The sequence below is a fragment of the Onychostoma macrolepis genome, chromosome 17 (assembly GCF_012432095.1).
Source record: "Onychostoma macrolepis isolate SWU-2019 chromosome 17, ASM1243209v1, whole genome shotgun sequence".
NCBI classification, from domain to species: Eukaryota; Metazoa; Chordata; class Actinopteri; order Cypriniformes; family Cyprinidae; genus Onychostoma; species Onychostoma macrolepis.
In genome coordinates, this window is record NC_081171.1 from 18,390,957 (window position 1) to 18,409,802 (window position 18,846).

Here is an 18,846-nt window from a genome sequence, read left to right on the forward strand (position 1 = left end):
GTTGTCCTTTCATCTGTTTTTGGTTTATATACAAGCTTAAACAAGATGGAAGGATTGTACAGTGTCATATTTCCATCTCTGACAGTGGGCATATGCTGTTTTATTTTCATTCTTTCTTGTTTTCCAGGAGCGAAACCTGCCCCAGGAATCTGTTTTGAAAGAGTAAACTCTGCAGGTGATCCCTATGGAAACTGTGGAAAAGACTCCAAAGGTTCCTTTGCTAAATGTCAAGCAAGGTACAGTCGGGGCATGATACTACAGCACTTTGCACTTTAACCTTTTACTTACAGTACAAAGTTACTTACATTAATTTGTCAAATTTGCTTCAATTTTACATTTTGTTATATTATTACTTTTTTCTTCTTATATTATTACTTTTCATCTATTTTGTTTCAGTTCATTTTATTTTGTTTTGCTTCTTATTCTTTGCTTCTTGTTTTGTTCTTGTTTTTGTTTTGTTTTGCTTCATTTGCAAAACGACACTTTGTTTCTGTTTTGTTCTGCCTCATTTAATTTAATTTAATTTAATTTTGCTTTGATCATTTGTTTTTGTTTCTCTTTGCTTGTTTTCCTCTGTGATTGATACAGTATTGTTCTGCTCTGTTTGTTAAACTATTTCTTTGCTCCTTTATAACTTTTTTCTACTTAATTTTGTGGTACTTTGGCAATACAAATGCTTAGCTGTTATAGTGCCAATACAGCATACATAATTAAAATGTAGAACCAGTGACTGACAAGGAAATAACAATTTTCATGATGCACATTCTCAAAACAAAAGAATGTTCAAATCAAAAATGAAGTGAAATTAAGAATGGTATTGCTTAAGGTTGTCCCGATTCATTCATATCACTTGCTGTCTAATTATTATGGGATGGCCCATCAAACATGTTGTAATGAATGTAATTTTATTAATTTCTTTATAGCCATGACATTATTATTCAGAGACAGTGGCAGCCCCATGGTTTTGCATGTAATCTCTTGTCACTATTAATTACACTCTCTGCTCCTCACAGATGAGTGAGAGGGTGTGAAAGGCGAGATTACCTCAAGACAACACAATCTCCTCTCTGTTCTTCAGGCGTTTTATCACCTTATCCCATTTATTCAGTGTAAAAACATTTAGCTCTGTTGTTGCATGCTCACTCATTGTATTTTGTCTGTGTGATTTAAACAGGGATGCTAGGTGTGGGAAAATTCAGTGCCAAGGAGGTGCCAACAGACCAGTGATCGGAACCAATGCGGTTTCCATAGAGACAAACATACCTCTGCAGGAGGGTGGGCGTATTTTGTGCCGTGGAACACATGTGTACCTGGGTGACGATATGCCTGATCCAGGACTGGTATTAGCAGGCACTAAGTGTGCTGAGGGAATGGTATGAGAATAAATCATCTGGTAGAGATTATTTGTGTCATCAAGAAATTTTGCTAGTGGTTTATCAGTCAGGCTGAAATGATATTTGGCCATTTTTATTGCTTTCCATTGACCATTTCTTGTTTGTTTTGCTGATTAACCTCCCCAATGTATCAGTTTCAACATCCACATATTATTTTAGGCATATATATTATATTATATTATATTATATTATATTATATTATATTATATTATATTATATTATATTATATTATATTATATTATATTATATTATATTATATTATATTATAATAATTAAATAGCCTTACTTTAAACACTAAATTATTATATTAATTATTTTATTCTAAAGAAATTTATCAGTTGTAACATAACTGTAAAATGAAGTGGTACCTCATTTTCTGTTAAATATATATATATATATATATATATATATATATATATAATACTGGCTATTGGCATTATATTGGCCACCCTGGCACTTAAAAAAAAAAAACATTTCGGTCGACCAGTAGTTAAGGCCAATAACATATATGCTTCCTAGCAGTTTTGTTTTTTTCTTAACTTGCACTTCTCTCTTTCTCTCTCTCTCTCTCTCTCATCATAACAGATTTGTTTGAACAGGCAGTGTCAGAATGTCAGTGTCTTCGGAGTGCACAAGTGCTCTGGGAAGTGTAATGGAAGAGGGGTAAGGTTGCTTCCACTCAGTCAGTCGAAATTTCCTCAAATCTGCTGGAAAAGGTTTTTTTTTTTTAGCTCTTTAATTTCTCTGACATTAGTTATCAGGCATTAGGCTCAGATTTGAGTCAGGAATGCTGATAGTAAGTCAGCACAAATTATTGCCCTCTACTGAAAGTCTCGCCTTTTACAGAAATGTCCTTTTCATTACATTATAGCTGTCTGCCAAGGCGACAGCATGTGCCCATAATAGCACTTAGCTAACTAGGTCCACATACTATAACTTCACTTGAACTAGATTGCTGCTACGAATGAAATAGCATTTAAAAGCACAGATAAGACACTGATTCTGTACTAAATTAGATCACAGCGTAACCTTTTGTCAGTCATGGTCTTTCATGGAAGCTTGATACATTTAAAGGGATAGTTAACCCAAAATGAAAATCTGTCATCATTTACTAATCTTGATGTTTTTTCTTGCATGACCCATATGACTTTCTTTTATCCGGGAAAAACAAAGGAAGAATGTAGCTGAATGTCCAAGCTGCTCTTTTCTTTGCATTGAAAGTAAAAGGTGATCAGAGTTGTTAAGCAAGATTTTCAAGGCAAGATTCTTGTAAATTACTGTTCCTCACACAAAGCTATGGCTTCAGAAGTCTTTGAACACAGCTTACATTGTCATATGGACCACTTTTATGTCACTTCCATTGTATAGAATATCGCAGCTCGGATAGTCTTCAAAACTTCACTTTTTTGTGTTTCAAGGAAGAAAGTCATAAAGATTTGAAACAACATTTGAGTGAGTTCACATTTTGGGTAAACTATTTTTTTACTCATTGATGCCCTGGTTCACCTCAGCAGCCACACTATTGTCTTCCCAGCATACTGGGTGACTTGAGGCTTGTCTCGGCTGTTGAAGTACTTCACAATCAATCTCTGTCACTCCAATAAGTTTTAGGAGTCATATTTAATTAATTTGTGTACCATTAAAAGTGCCATTCATCATGCACATGCGCTTTTTTGCCAGAGGACTGCTAAAATGCAATCACTAAACGTTGTGGCCAAGAACACCCCCACGTTGTCTTTTGCATTTGCACCCACTGTCAGCTCTGGAGGGCATGTGTGCAAGCGTGTAATGTTTTATTTATTTTCTCTTGTTATACACTTCCTAAATTGGAATTCGTATTTTTGTCTGTAGGCTGTGCAATTGCATCCATTCTTTTCTCCAAGTTCTATTTCCTTACTGGAGCTGTGCTGCAAGACGAATTGATCATTGTTAATAAAGATGTTGGTAGCTCTGTCAGCATTCTGGGATCCTGGATGTTCCGAATGCCAGTTGTTTTTTAAGCCAGATTGACCCCTTAAAGACCCAGACCTAGAACAATAGAAGACCACTAAATACTGAGACCATTACTAGACCCCTTAAGCCCCACACCAAAACCCCCTATAAGATCTTGATTAATATTAGACCACTAAGGCTATTGGTTTCTAGTCTTGAGAGGTCTTAAGATCAAGTTCACAAAATCAAGACTCAAACAATCTCAATAATCCTTGAAATTTAAGAGTCTGTCTGCTGAGAGGGTCTGTTTTTTGAAACCATCACAGCATCCAAGAAAGTTGGATGAGAGAGTTAAGAGTTTGAGAGTCTGAAAAGTTTCCTCGTGGTTTTATGGCGGGAAATACATAGCTGCATCTTTCCTTTTAGAAGACAGACATCTAATGTTCAGACTGTGATTTAAACATCAAGTGACATCAATCAACTTATGCAGCGACCCCTGACACATACCCTGATGGAAAAATTTGATGCATTTTTGTGCAAATGGAAAAATGTTGCCCTTGAATGCAACATTGAACAGCTCATCCATGAACTGAATGCTCATGAGGAGATTTCATACCATTATCCCCCAGAATTCCTTAAGCATTGAACAGCAGGATGTTGTTGATAATGTCCAGCAAGAAATTTGATCAGGAGGATTGAGCTGCGTGTTTCTTTGCATGTTGCTTTGTTTACAGTTTCTTTGTGTGTTGCTTTCTTTACAGGAATGCAACAACAAGAAGAACTGCCACTGTGAACCTCACTGGGCACCTCCTTTCTGTGATAGGGCGGGATTTGGCGGCAGCGTCGACAGTGGACCAATGAGACAAGCCGGTACAGTGATGGACAACTGCACTTTTGACTTACCTGCTAGAGCAGTATGCATTACACTAACATAGCATGACTTACTGCAGTGCTTATGTGCTCCTTTCCAGTCTAAGGTCAGAAACATATTCTTTTAAGCAAGTATGCAAACACAATATTATTTATTTATTTAATTATTTATTTTTTATAATTTATTTCAGGAACAACTTTTAACTTTCCATTGAAACAAAATAACAGAAATGGCCATCCTTAGTTACAAATTAGTTACAAATCTGTCTGTCATCTATCTCTATCTGTCTGATCCTTTCCTCCTAAATTTCACACAAAGAAATGAAACAAAATGAAAAAAGTTTTCTTAAACCTTTCTTTCTTTCTATCTATCGGATGATGGAAATTACCATCCTTAGTTACAAATAAATTAAAAATTTACAAATTTATTTACATTTATGTATTTAGCAGACTCTTTTATCTAAAGCAAATTACAAAAGAGGAACAAAGCAATTTGTATACACAATGGTAGGTTTATTAGACAACTATTATTATTTTTAAAAAGTTATTTGTTTATTTCAGAAGCAACTCTACAAAAAGAAATTAAGCAAAATGATGAAAATGACCATCCTTGGTTACAAATAGATTACAGATTCACAAATTTATTTACATTTATGCGTTCAGCAGACACTTTTTTCTAAAGCAAATAACAAAAGAGGAACAAAGCAATTTGTATACACAATGGCAGGTTTATTAGACAGATTTATTTATTTATCAAAAAAACAAACATTAAAGGAATAAAGAAAAAATAAAACTGACTATTGAAGAAGCTTACACAAATGCCTGCTATACCGTCTATTGAAAATGGATACATGCATTGCATTATGAATTACTTGTCAGCATATTTCAGAATGCAAAGATGCATACATTACATTTTGCATACCTAGGAGCGTTTCTGTTTGCCAACGTGCATGGAGCATGTTTCGACCTTTTTGGCCTCGTGCATTCAGATTTTCCGACTGTACCGCTTGAGGAAGTGCACAAGCTCTAACCACTTTCATCCCCTCTGTGACAGCCGCACCGCAGGTAGAACAGTGCAGCCTGAAAGTACAATGTACTTACAAAACCCATTAAACGATTTTCCAGTGGAAAAGCATAACAGCATTGACAGGACACGTCATTGATTTACTGGTGGAAACCTGAAGCACTGCGCTTAGATGTCACTCAGCAGACATTCAGGAACTTTAAGACAGCTTGTAAAAGCAATGCAGGTGGAGACACAGAGGGATGTTGATCGATTCTTTTTCTTTCTAACCTGACTCTGATTTCTTCTGTTTTCCCTCTCTGTGCCATTCTGTGCCGTGCTGTACAACAGATGTGCGAGTGTGTGTATTAATGTGCGTGCTGTCCTATGTGACAACAGCTGACAGCAGCGCTGTGGCCGTGGGCGCGCTGGTCACCCTCCTTTGCTTGCTGTCGGTGGGACTGATTGTGTGCCTGAAGAGGAAAGCACTGGTTCAGATGCTCTGCATCAATAAGAAGAGCGCCATCCAAAAGCTCAGGTACAGTCAATGGTGCAGTTTCCCCCAGCGATGGTTTCCAAAATGTGTTTGATCCTGGATTCCTGCTGGTTTCCATCCAGGGACACCAAGAGTCCCTAGAGTTTTATTGAAGCTTAAGGGAATTAAGTTTCAAGTTCAGTTTAAGTTCATATCGACAGGAATTTGGGGCATAATGTAGTTTGGCACAGAAAATCATTTTGACTTGTTCCTCAAAAAAATAAAATTCATGGTCAGAGTAACACACTTACAATAGAAGTTAACTGGGCCAGCTTTCCACAGGGTTTAAAAGTCTAAATGTGAAGCTTGTATTTTTGTTAAAGCGCTTGAATTATTCAGTAAAATCCTGTTTATAATTTAAGCTTTAAAGCTGTCTAAATCACCCTTTTGAGGTGAGAATAGTTATCTTTGTGGATGAACTTCTGTGTTACTTATGTAATTCCTCTGGGTGGAGTCTGCTACCTCTAGAAAGTTCTATACACTTTACAAGTCCTTTTCTAGTATTATTGAGTGTTTTGTGTGAAAGCTTTGGGGGTTAGTGGCTTTACATCATGACACTGATGCTTAAACAGGTAGGGTTAGGTGAGCAATTGATTTGGGGTCGGGAAGATTTGCTAATGAAAGTCTCTTATACTCACCGCATTTATTTGATTAAATACAGTAAAAATATCTGAAGTATTATTACAATTCAAAATAACTGTTGTCTTTGTGAATATAGTTTAAAATGTAATTTATTTTCAGCAGTCATCAGTTTTACATGATCCTTCAGAAATCATTCTGATATGCTCATTTAGTGCTTAAGAAGCATTTCTTTTTTATCATCAATATTGAAAACAGTTGTGCTCAGAATCTCAGGATTCTTTAATGACTAGAAATTTTAAAAGAACAGCATTTATTTGAAATAAAAATCTTTTGTAACATCATAAAGATCTTTGCTCCCACTTTTGATCAATTTAATGCATTCTTGCTGAATAAAAGTGTTTTTTTTTCTTTTTACTTATTGACCCCAAACATTCTGTCAGACCATCTAAAATTTTAAAACAGTGTGTATTTTAATATTTACTGCCTGGACTTTGTTTACTTACATTGCACATGCCTTACTATGAGCATGACTTTTGCTCTATAAAAATAATAATGAGTAAGTAAAAAAAAATGTTTGTGGTAATCGCCACAGATGCTGCAATAGAGCTTAATAAAAAGTGGGCATCCCTACTGTAGTAATTATATTCACCTTACCTAAAACATGAAACTTTTTGAAAACGCTTTCTTAATTTTACAGATCAGTAGGGCGAAAGCGAGCTCCCAGCCCCCCACAGACACAGTCAGTGTTCAGGGTCTCGCCTCAGCACAAGCCCGCCTCTTTACCTTTACATTCCCGCTGTGACAAGGTAAGTGTGATACTCTACTCATCAACACAGACTCAGGCACACAACATGATTATAACGTCCAAAATATGTAATAATATTTTAAATAATAGTAGTTACATATTATATATTTTATATTTTTCATATTTCTTATCCAAAATTATTTTCCTATTTTCATTAGTACAATTTCCTTACAATTGCATTTGTGAAAAGATTCTTTTTAAATAATCACACTAAATTGAATTAATGCAGACCGTTTGTAACCAAATACCAGGTTTTATTATATATGGTATGATTTTGTGAAGAATGGTAATCTAAATTACACCCTTATTAACAAGCACTAACAAGATCTTTTATTAAACTTCAAATTCCATAATTCATTACCTGCCCAGCGAGAAGCAGATGAGGTCAGAATTACTATGCCTGTCCAAGCCAATCCATCCCTTGCTTTCTGTGTACACGGCATGAGATTTAGGTGCAGTATCAACCCTCAAAAATATTAATGAAGTCCAGATCTTCATCTAAAACCCTCAAAGATTCATTTTGAAGGATTTCTTTTTTAATTCAGTCTAATGTGCTTGAGTAGCATAACAATATAATGATTGAAACTGTTGGAGTTGGAAGCCTTTGTTTGCTCAAAGGGGGAGATCAGGCCTCAATGTGATTGGACAGTCGCCAGTGAAGTGTGTTGGAAAAGTAAAGCACTGATTGATTGCTTCATCTGGCTATTTTTAGTCTGTGTGCCATGCCACAACAGCATGTATGAATGCCTTTTCTGAAAGAGTACCTTGAACAGTATTGAATTGTGAAGCAACATATGAGGTTTAGAGGTTTAGATTGATTCCTTGAAAGGTCTTAAAGGTTAGCAGTAGCAAGCAGTAGAGCTCGTTTTGAATTCTTGTGTCTTTATTTTCAAGAGCTGTCTGTTTTCTACAGACATCTCATCCCAGTTCGGAGCCTCTCCTTCCTCCACACAACTTCCACAGTTTGCGTCGGCTGCCTGAATGTCCCATACGCTGCCAACCCATCCACATCAGCCACCCCATGCCCATCACAGGTCTGCAGCCTCATAGGACTCTAGTGCCACACACACACACAGCAGGCAGAGCGGCAGGCTTCCACACACTCCCACGCCAGCTGCCCTACGCTAACATCCAGGTAAGTGCTGTCAGCCTCAGACTGTCACCATGTACAGTACCAAACATCCCACCCCGCAAAAACTCATTTCATGGAAGTAATGTTACTACCCCTTTGAGTTTGGCCTCAACATATAGTAGTACATCAATGAACTCCTAAATGTAAATAACATTGGCACCAAAAATCACAGCTGTTCTCCCTTATCATTTACTTTAGCTTTATTTCCCACTCGCTCGTAAGCCACATACACAGGTTAATTCAATCCTGCAAAAGTGATGTAGAGTTTGACAAAATTCGAATAGAAGTGGTCAAAGGAGACGGATGCAAAACTCATTTATACCAGGTGGAAACTCTAAATGCATCTTAGCTGACAAACTGATTGAATCATCAAAAATGTACTTTAATACCCTGAAAATGGGGCTTCTCTCTCTTGCTCTATTTCCGGGATATTGTATATAACTTGTGGGTGTCAGAGAGCTGTTAGTAATACGCGTGAGACTCCTGGAACTTCTGGAGGAGCTGGGATGTCTGATGCAGGTGAAACTCAAGTGTGTTTTTAATAATTTTTTTTTTTTTAAATAATACACTAAATAGAAAAGTTTTAATATAATATAATGCAATACAATTTTAAATGTTATATATATATATATATATATATATATATATATATATATATATATATATATAAAATATCTCATTTTAAATCTTAATATAGATATGTGTGTGCTTGTGTGTGTGTAATATTTTAAGATATATCCATTTTGAGATTTAGATAAGGATTACATTTAATAAGAATAAGAATACACAATTTAATATCCATTATCAATATATATTGACAAAAAATATTGAATATTATCAGATCAACTTAAAAACAATGCCATGTAGAATCAATGCTTTATCATGTAGCTCCTGATTAGCACACAATGTATGAACATTATGTAAAAAATTATTATTTTTTTATGAATTGGCATTAGCATTGTTAGCCTGTAATCACAAAAATGATTGCAAAAAGGCTTGTGGGTCAGGAGGTTTTACCATAAGGGCCCGTTTACCCAGAAAAACAACAGAAAAGTAGCGCAGTAGAATGCAAAAACACATTCTATGTAAACCTGCTAGACTGATGTCTTGCTCACGTCATACATCTTTTCCAGTGTCTCGTGCATGTCTCTGCATTCTAAAAATGCGGCACTCAAAGTTAAAATAAGTTAAGACCCGTCTTGAGACCTTTTTTCCCATTTCAAGTTTTATAATGCAAAAACGCGCTCTGTGTAAATGACCCCTAAGACTGCAGCTGATTCAACTTCACTGGTTGAAAGCGACTGACAGATGCAGAAACCAAGTGGAGGGAGACAAGGAGACATTAGCAAGGACGTTACACTTTCCATTGCTGCACACAGCACATAAATTTCTTATATGAAGTTTCCAGTTGAAGATAAAATGAAGACAAAAAGTATTAGAGTGGGGCAGACAGAGCGGGCGGAGGAGTGAAAGTGATATGGCGAGAATGAGATTGGACGGGTGCATGAGAGCTTTCCTGTGAGATGGGATGAGAGACGTCCGTGTGTGAAGGTATGTGGTTTAGACGATAAGTGCTGCTCGGGGACGTTGGCAGGATATGCTATCAGACAGCATGAAGAAGAACATCTGTTGCTTTGAATCTCAGCTCGACTTCACGCCACTGCAGCAAACTAACTGTGGTTACATCCAGCACACTATGAAAGGCTCACCTCAAGGAGACATCTATCTTGCTATGAAAGTGAAAGATGGGTATTTAGATTATAACACATACGATAACAAACACAAAGGTTAATCCATGAGATTACTAGATTCTATTTTAAAAATATAGAAAATTTGTATTAAGGTTGAAATTTTGAGGTAGGAGGCTGTTTGGTTTGTGCCCATAAGGTAAACATGGTACTCCAGAAGAAAACATATCCGAAATATATAAGCATCTGTGACATGCTGTTGAAAATAATTTCCTTTAATCCTTTAAATTGTAAAAGCAAACATTTCTTGCACTTGCAGTATAAGGCAATACATTATACATATTATAAAATGATGAAATCATTTACTAACCTTGTCTGTGCAGTTATGTCCAATATAACTGCCTATAATGACCATATTACAAAGCTCATAGACCTGGGAATACCATAAAAGGATGTGACACACACAGGAATTACATTAGTAAACACGTAACAAGATCCTACTTTTAACAAGACAGCTATGCATTTTCGTATCAAAAATGAATTCCTTGCCCCATAGGCTTGCATTGTAAAGTCATTACTGTATTTTGCTACAGAAGCTGCATATAGATTGTACCACAGATTCTGTCTTGAACGCGTTTTTTGCTCCCCATCAGTGGCATTTCATCAAAAAGCCTTTCAGAGCTCACAGTACTGTGCCACACAATACAAATGATTGATACATTGAAGCTTGCTTAGTTTATATAATGACCTCATTGAAAGCATTCACATTAAACCCTTTTACATATGAAATCACCGTGGTTTGTTTAGTGCTCTCTGAGTGCCCTTTTCTACTTGACTGAGTTCACATTTACTCGGGGAGCCATGAAACACTTTCACCTCTTACGGTGTTCTCACAAATTGGCCTCATGGCTCGACACACCGCCGTGCGCTCATGATTAAAAGGTCTTGTATTGCCATAATGACATTGCTTTCTCTAGGATGAGGGTTTTGCAGGAATAAATCACTTAAGTACAATGGTTAGAAACAGAAAGGAGGAAAAATGTTGTTTCAGAAAGAAACAAAAATGGATGATTTTGTTGTCTCAGCTTTTTGGATTAGTCCGTTTCTCCACAGCTGAACAGCTGTATGCCATGACCTCATCCTCGGAGTAAATTGGTAACACACGATGACCTCTTGACTTAACATGGGGTGAATTGGGTGTTGGGGATGGGAGTGCTGCACATTTTGTTTTGTTATTCTGCATTGTTGCCAACAGGGTTTACCAGGACGAGGAGTGTAATCACAGCTCCATCTAGTGGCACTAGTATGCTATCACTGTTTACACACTTTCTTTTAAATCTGACAGTGGTTCTCAATTCTTTTGACTCAAACTGTTGTCCAACATATTATTGGTTATATTAAAGGAAGTAACCACAATTCATGTTGTGATTCCAGAAGTTTCAAGTGCCTGTATAAAAAACAAATAAATAAAAAAGGCCTAAATTTAAGATTTATGTGTTTGAATTACATACATATACAATTTCCATCCATTTGGATTACACAGTTTTAACATAGAAAAAAAAAATTATAAGCTTAATGTGATGCATATATTTGTCAGTTGTTCTTAAATGAAGCAGAGAAGAAACCGGTAAGATTTTTGCACTCTAAAAAAAAATCATGACATAGTTTATTATTAACTTTTTGCATCTATTTGATCATCAGCATCTATTTTAAATCTGTTAATTGTGAAAATAATTACATTTGTTCAGTTAAAATAACAAACAATATTCACTTAGTTAAAATGTAGGTGTATTTAAATTTATATTGTTTATTTAAATATTTAAAACATATTCTGTTTATAAGTACTATATTACAAAAATCTTATCTCCTTTTCCCCTTGTTTCATTTTTGTATGACTGACAAATATGCATCACATTAGGTTTATTCGTTTTTTTATGTTTGTGTAATTCAAATAGATATTATTGAGGTTAGATTACAGTTAGATTGCTTTAATATATAATTCATAATTTAAATACTTCAGTACTTTTAAGTTATAATGTGGCCCCCTTGGAAGTTTGCTGGGACCCCCTGGTCTATAATAGTTTAAATATGTGTGATAAACCAGGAAATCTTCTGTCTTGATATCTATAGGACCACGACAAGCCCAGTCCCCCACAGAAACCACTTCCTGCAGACCCCTTAATCAGAGGCCACGGGGTGGGTCGGAGCACATCTGCAGGGGGAGTGCGGATAACTGGACCTCTAGCCATCCCGATTCCAACAGTACCACGACCGGCCCCTGCCATACCACTACCAAACAGGTCAGTCCCACTGTGAAACAGCTGGAAAAAAAATTCTACATATTTATGGATGAAAAGTAACTATTTTTTTGATACATTGTAGACCTCTTCCCAGATTACCACAGCCCTTTTATGATCATTGACATATGGACACCACAGCACTGGGTGAATTTCACCAGCATCTGAACACACTTGTTTGCACTATGAAAACTCTGTTGGACCAAGTGACCACCCCTGCAGAAACTCCACGGAGGGTCTCACAGAGAAGAGGGCTGACCGGACACCTTGGTGCTGCACCTCCTCAGAAAAGGTGTTAGTTTGTCCTCGCTCAGGTACTGCAGAACTATTTAAGATGTATATTTATTGTGAGGAGGAAACTATGTGCTGTGCTTGATACTTTTTTTTTACTGTATGATAATTTTTTCTTTGTTTTTACATGTTGAAAAAATGCTGATTGAAAATAAGCCGACCAATCATGTTTTCTTTTTTAAATTTCAATTCATCTTATGGTAAGACTTACATTGGTGTTGTGAAGATCACAAAAACCTGCTTTCAAATGACGCGGCATGTCTGGGATACTGGAGTACAAGTAACATTAAATCTGAATGACTAAACACAGAGCGCTGGAGTCAGTGCCACTAAGTGCAAAAAAACCTCAATAGTTACTTGAATGAGGCATGATGACGAATGATGTCATGAAGGAGGAAGTGATGTGAGCCATTATTGTTCAGTCATCTGTGAGAACTGACAAACCAACTTTTCGTGAACTACAGTACCTTAAAATCACATGTGCTTGAGCAAATGCAGTGCTACAGTATCTGTCAAAGCAAGAATCGCTATTACTATTGCTACAACTTTAGCCCTAAGCATTCAGCTTTGTTTGTAATGATGTGCTTGACAGCCAAAACTGAGTTACATCAATTAGGGCTGAGTTGTCTAGAGAACAGAATATGCATTGCAACTGCACAGCAATGGCTTGTCAAGTTTATCTACAGAAAATGAAAAAAAATCCAGTCAGTATTTATAGTCCAAACACTTGAAAGGTCGTGATGTTCCTTTTTCCAACATGTTTTGAAACATTCAGAGAAATACCAGTGGCAACACAAAATATGTAGTAAGCACCACAGACCTTAAGATATCGCGGAATAGCAGATCAGCATTCCCACTGAGCCATCAGCATCCAGCAGCTGTCATGTCTGTGTCATTATGGCCTTGTTGTGCTGTATACACACGTTCTGTGAAATATCTTCCAATACTTGAGGTTATAGATGTTGAATTTTCTGCACTGTATTTCTTGTATTAGTTTTGACAGTATACACAACCAATCGAAAGTTTAGGGTCAGTGAAATTTTCTTTCAAAGAAATGAATAATTTTATTCAGCAAGGATGCATTAAATTGATCAAAAGTGACAGTAAAGATATTTATTACTTATCAGTAAAGATTTCTATTTCAAATAAGTGCTGTTCTTTTGAACTTTTCTTCATCAAAAAAGTATTATTTATATATATATATATATATATATATATAAAACACATGCACACCGAAGACTGGAGTAATGATGCTGAAAATTCAGCTTTATCTTTAAAATATATTAAAATAGAAGACCGTTATTTTAAATTGTAATAATATTCCATGATATTACTATTTTTAATGTATTTTTGATCAAATAAATGCAGCTTTATAAGAGACTTTCAGAAAAAATTCTTACTGACCTTAAACATTTGATTTAAGTATAGTCTCTTTAGCCAAATAGTAATTTTTCATGACCTTCTCACAGAAGTGTTCAACATCAAGATGATGTAAAGTACACAGGATGTAGTAAATATCACTGCTGGTGTGTGTCGTCACAATTATGTTATTTTTACACAACAAGTGTTTCCTACTTGCCCATAACACAGCTCTCTTTATGCACAGCTGGGCTCACTGTTATTCATAAACTTACGAGATTGTTGTTCTGCTTGGTACTTCACCCTGAGGGGGAAATTACACTTCAGTTTTTCCACATAATATTCCAGCATTGTTGCTTTGGGAGTATAACAAACCCAGCTGTCACAGTATTTCATTCAAGCTAAGCCTGTGTGTGTTTCTTTATGTTCTTGTTTACCTATTCACAACAATGTATGTACATTTGACCTTTTTATATGCACTCGTGGATGTGTTAAAATGCTCACTTTTTTATTTTATTTTTTATTTTTGTCAGATAATGTGTCAATCTGTGGTCAAAGATGATTGCTCAGTTTTTGCACTGGGTGTTGAATTCATTGTGTAACAATTTTATATTCTACAAAGTCCATTTTAATTTCTATGAATTAGGATATTAAAAGGGAAATGTGAATGCCTTCAAAAAATGTAACTGGATACTGATCATGTAAGGACTTGAACGAGAACAATAAACGAGGATATTGCTATCGTGAATTCGATTTCATTTTATTTTACATAACAGGAACATAAAAGTTGTTTTTAATAACTCAAGGCTTTAATGTAATGTGTAAAATATGACATTAAGATAAAGATCATTTGTTGTCGCCATAATAGAACTGTCCTGCTGATGTCAGTCGATTTGAATCTTCCAAGCTTATATTATTCAGCAAGTTTATGATGCTCTGAAACAGAAATTGTCTTTTTGTTCCAAGCTACAAAATATTCATTTGTTCATGTATAGTTTGTCAAGTTACCTGTCTCCCAAATGCTTTTGCCATATCCGCTGCACCTGCTCCATACTACATTAGGGTGTAAATATAATTTCATGAGGAGTGTTATTAGTTTTCCTGTGGCTAAATTTTTTATTGCACTACACGTATTGTTTCATCATTTATGCATTATGAATACCATAATGATCATAATCTGTTACCTCGTTCTTCATGTGGTGATCTGCCCCACTGTCAAGCAGAAGTTTCACCAGCTCCACATGGTTATTCAGCACAGCGACCTGAAAAATTATAACCAAAAACTCCAATGGTATCATCCATCTTGTCCTTGACAATTTTAGTGGCTGTTTAGATGATAAATACCATTAGTGGTGTCTTGCCAGCTTTGTCACGGACGTTTACATCAGCTCCAGCCTGGAGGAGGATAGAGGCGACCGCAGCGTTTCCACTGATGGCTGACACACGCATGAGAGGCGTCCAGAGAGACACTTTATCCATCACATCCACCTGTCAGAGTACAAAAACACATGCTTTAAACTGACAGTACAGGGTCAAGCTCACCATTTGACAAAGTAATGGGCCGTGAAAACGGTACATCTAAAAAAAAAAAAAAATTTGAAGTTCGGTAACTTCAGATACCTGATCATATGAAATACCTTTAAAGGAACAGTTCACCCAAAAATGAAAAATTGCTTAAAATTTGTCTTTGTAATAAACAAATCCATCATTAAGACGCTTTTAACTTCAAAATGCTTCCCGCTGAAAGTCATCTTATCTAAATCAGGAGAGAAATGTGCACAGCTCAAGCACTGTTTACAAGCAAAAGCAGTTCTAAACAAACAGGGTCGGTGGATTTTGATATGAAAGGACAACAGGGTAAGGAATTTTTCACAGGATGAAGCATTATTATGGAGTTGTATTTTGGCCAGAAGCAACAGTTTAAATTTAAAACGCCTTAATGACAGATTTGTTTCTTTCAAACATGCAGCTTTTTGCATCGCAAGACGTTAATTGATGGACTGGAGTCATGCGGGTTAGTTGTGGATTACTGTAATGTTTTTAGCAGCTGTTTGGACTCTCATTCTAACAGCACCCATTAACTGCAGAGGATCCATTGGTGAGCAAGTGATGCAATGCTTAATTTCTCCAAATCTGTACCAATGTTTTTTTGCACACATTAAATAGTTGAAAAATTGACCTCGGACCTCACAACCATCCTGGATCATATATGTAATGACAGGCAGGTGTCCTCCATCCACAGCCCAGTGGAGCGGCACGCAGCCATCCATGTCTCGGGACTGCCATGTGGAGCCGCAGTCACGCAGATACTTCACTGTGTTCAAGTGACCAGCAAAACAGGCCTGCATTAGACTGATAAAGCACATGCAAAGATGAAAATATATATATCAGAAGACATGAATTATTCTAAAATTCAACTGCATTGAAAAGACTGCTCACCTGTCTTTTCCAGTGCTGTCTCTCTTGTTAATATCAGCTCCATGCTTCAATAAAATGTCCACTAATCTACAAAACAATCAGATGCTGATCATTATTAGAAATACATGACTATATTTCAACAAATTTACTCTTTACCACATAGCAATAACTTAAAAAAAAGACTAATGGAGATTCCGTAGCTTGCTGTGAATTCATCTCTTTGTACACCAGCTTTGTGTTTAAAAGAATAACATCAGAAGCATGTTTACCTGGAGAAACCTTTCTGTGCTGCCACCATGAGAGGGGTGAAACCCATTTTGTCATAAACATCCACGTCGACCATTCTAGGAGAAGAATTACATTAGAGGGGCTATGAATAATGTGTGAACTGGCATTTAAGGGGATATATCACATAAAGATTCAAATTTTGTCATCATTAATCACAGAAGAAAGTCATACAGATTTAGAATGAGGGTGATTAATAATGACAAAATTTTCATTTTCGGGTGAAATATTCCTTACAATGTTCATACTAATGTAGCATATGAAGAAGCATGAAGTGACGGTGAAGTGTGTGTGTGGTCTCACCCTGACTGCAGAACTGTGGTCAGCTCCTCCTCATCCTCCCTGTTCACAGCCTGGTGGAGGTTCTTCCCACTGAAAGGCTCTCCTGTGGATAAACCATCAAAACATGATAAAACATTAAACAAATACACTACTATTTAAACCAAGGCTTTGACTGGAGGTACAGTAAAATATCTCACGGTTGGTGAAGACAGAGACCACGGGGCTGAGACTGCACTCCCCTGAGGCTCTGGTGACCCTCAGTCTAAAATTATAGGAGGTGCTGGACTCCAAGCCCTCTATAAGATGATGAGTGCTGTACCCTCTGTGATAAAACACCAAAATATTGTTATTACATGGTTAGTTGCTAAAAGCAGGTTTTGAACATGTTTTAATAACTTTAATATTCAAAGAAATAATCTTCACCATCAAACAGAGAAAACTGACATGTATGCGGTGCTGTATGTGTGTGTTTTGGGGTCCATCTGCTCCACAGAGAAGCGAGTCCAGCATTCAGGAGGGCCATTTCGAGGTTTATTCTCTTCATTCATCCAGCTCAGCTCGATACTGTGGTGAGTGACCTTCCCAATCACAAGAGTAAGCTCTGGATATTTTGCTGGAGACATAGAGAAAATATATGGCAGATTCTTAATATCATGTTGTTTATATTAAAGTTGTAGGATTAATGTGAATTTTTAGATATATTAAGTAATATCCAACAGTCATATTACTTTTTGTATGCGTGTTTTGACAAGGGTTGAAACCTAAACCAATCTATGGTTAATATGCAGTTATCTGATACAGCAGCATCCATGGTATGATCTTGCTATTCAGGTGTGACTTATGGGTAAATTGCAGCCTATTGGTTTCATCTTAATAAAGGTCATGAATATCACATAACAGTACACCAAGAATAACTAACCACAAAAGATTGTTCCTGGATTAGTGATTAAATTAAAAGATTACCTATTACTTTTTAATCACTGTTGCTGGAGAAAACTTTAGCCTCCCCCAAAAAATAAAATTAATTTAGTAGCATACTACTTGCATATCAGCATTACTACTAGCATAATGTCTATTTATTAGTACTTATAAAGCACATATTAATGCCTTATTCTACATTACCATATTTTTTTTTACCATATTTTTTGGTTAATTCTACACCATACCGAAACCTAACAACTACCTTACTATTAATATGCAGCAAATTAGGAGCTTATTGAGGTAAAAGTCGTAGTTTTAGTTAACTAGTTCTCAAACTAAAGTGTGACCGAAATATAAAAAAGGTGTTTGCTTACTCTATTACCATGTTAATCAAATATAAGCGCAAAATAAAGCAACTCTATATAGGCATATGAAGACTGCATTATGTTGCAATAGTAGTGTTTTGAATAAAGTTTTTCTAAAATTTTTAAAAACTTTTCTATCAAACATTAAACAGGCTGCCAACTAGCCTTAACACAAATCAAATGTCTACCTGGATTCATCGCTGTCTCAGTCAGTGTCCTTGTAGAGTATTGTAGAGAAATTCCCACACAGAGGATGTTAGTTTGTAGGAGTCTGCTGTCACTGTGTGTTTGCCTCACTCTTCTCTCTCGCGCACATCTGACTGTGCGAGCATTAACGTTGTCATGGTGACAGCACTGGTGCGGCAGTGCGCGCAATCTTTGGACCATTTTTAATTGTTTATTTTAGTTACACAAAACACGAGTTTCCAAAAGGTATTCATATTAGTCTTGTTTTAACATGAGAGCGATGTATGGTTATTGAGACTGAACCCTTGTAGTCACTTTTATCAGCTGGGGCTTTATTGTGATGGGATTAAATAACCACATGACCGCTCAAAATCTCTGCAGTTGAGCGTCTGAGCGGTGATTCAGTGCGCCAATGACGAGACGTTCGAATCGGTTCTTTCGAACAAATCATTCAAAGAACCAGATCAAAAAGATTTAGTGATTCTTTTACGTCATCACGTG

General features: G+C 36.3%; 2 protein-coding genes across 8 annotated transcripts in view; one reads left to right on the top strand and one right to left on the bottom strand.

The window, feature by feature from the left end:
• Positions 1–14,638, top strand: part of adam12b (ADAM metallopeptidase domain 12b) — a 108,606-nt gene extending 93,968 nt beyond the window's left edge. For 4 of the 7 annotated variants that reach the window (XM_058750267.1, XM_058750271.1, XM_058750274.1 and 1 more), the window contains 9 exons: positions 128–236; positions 1,175–1,373; positions 1,980–2,057; positions 4,088–4,196; positions 5,551–5,737; positions 7,014–7,122; positions 8,035–8,256; positions 12,072–12,241; positions 12,324–14,638. In XM_058750267.1, the coding sequence (XP_058606250.1) occupies positions 128–236; positions 1,175–1,373; positions 1,980–2,057; positions 4,088–4,196; positions 5,551–5,737; positions 7,014–7,122; positions 8,035–8,256; positions 12,072–12,241; positions 12,324–12,363 (1,223 nt within the window). In that variant the 3' untranslated portion in view covers positions 12,364–14,638. The remainder of the gene's footprint in view (positions 1–127; positions 237–1,174; positions 1,374–1,979; positions 2,058–4,087; positions 4,197–5,550; positions 5,738–7,013; positions 7,123–8,034; positions 8,257–12,071; positions 12,242–12,323) is intronic. The other 3 variants (XM_058750269.1, XM_058750272.1, XM_058750268.1) reach the window with 2 other exon arrangements.
• LOC131523697 (fibronectin type 3 and ankyrin repeat domains protein 1-like) lies at positions 14,633–18,691 on the bottom strand. Its single transcript, XM_058750286.1, has 11 exons — positions 18,348–18,691; positions 17,318–17,486; positions 17,071–17,195; positions 16,895–16,976; positions 16,576–16,650; positions 16,328–16,393; positions 16,075–16,240; positions 15,233–15,376; positions 15,073–15,150; positions 14,897–14,941; positions 14,633–14,824 (listed from the first exon to the last, which is right to left on the bottom strand). The coding sequence occupies exons 1-11, from the start codon at positions 18,544–18,546 to the stop codon at positions 14,735–14,737; spliced, it is 1,239 nt and encodes a 412-aa protein (XP_058606269.1). The 5' UTR covers positions 18,547–18,691; the 3' UTR covers positions 14,633–14,734.
• Between the last annotated feature and the right edge of the window lie 155 nt (positions 18,692–18,846).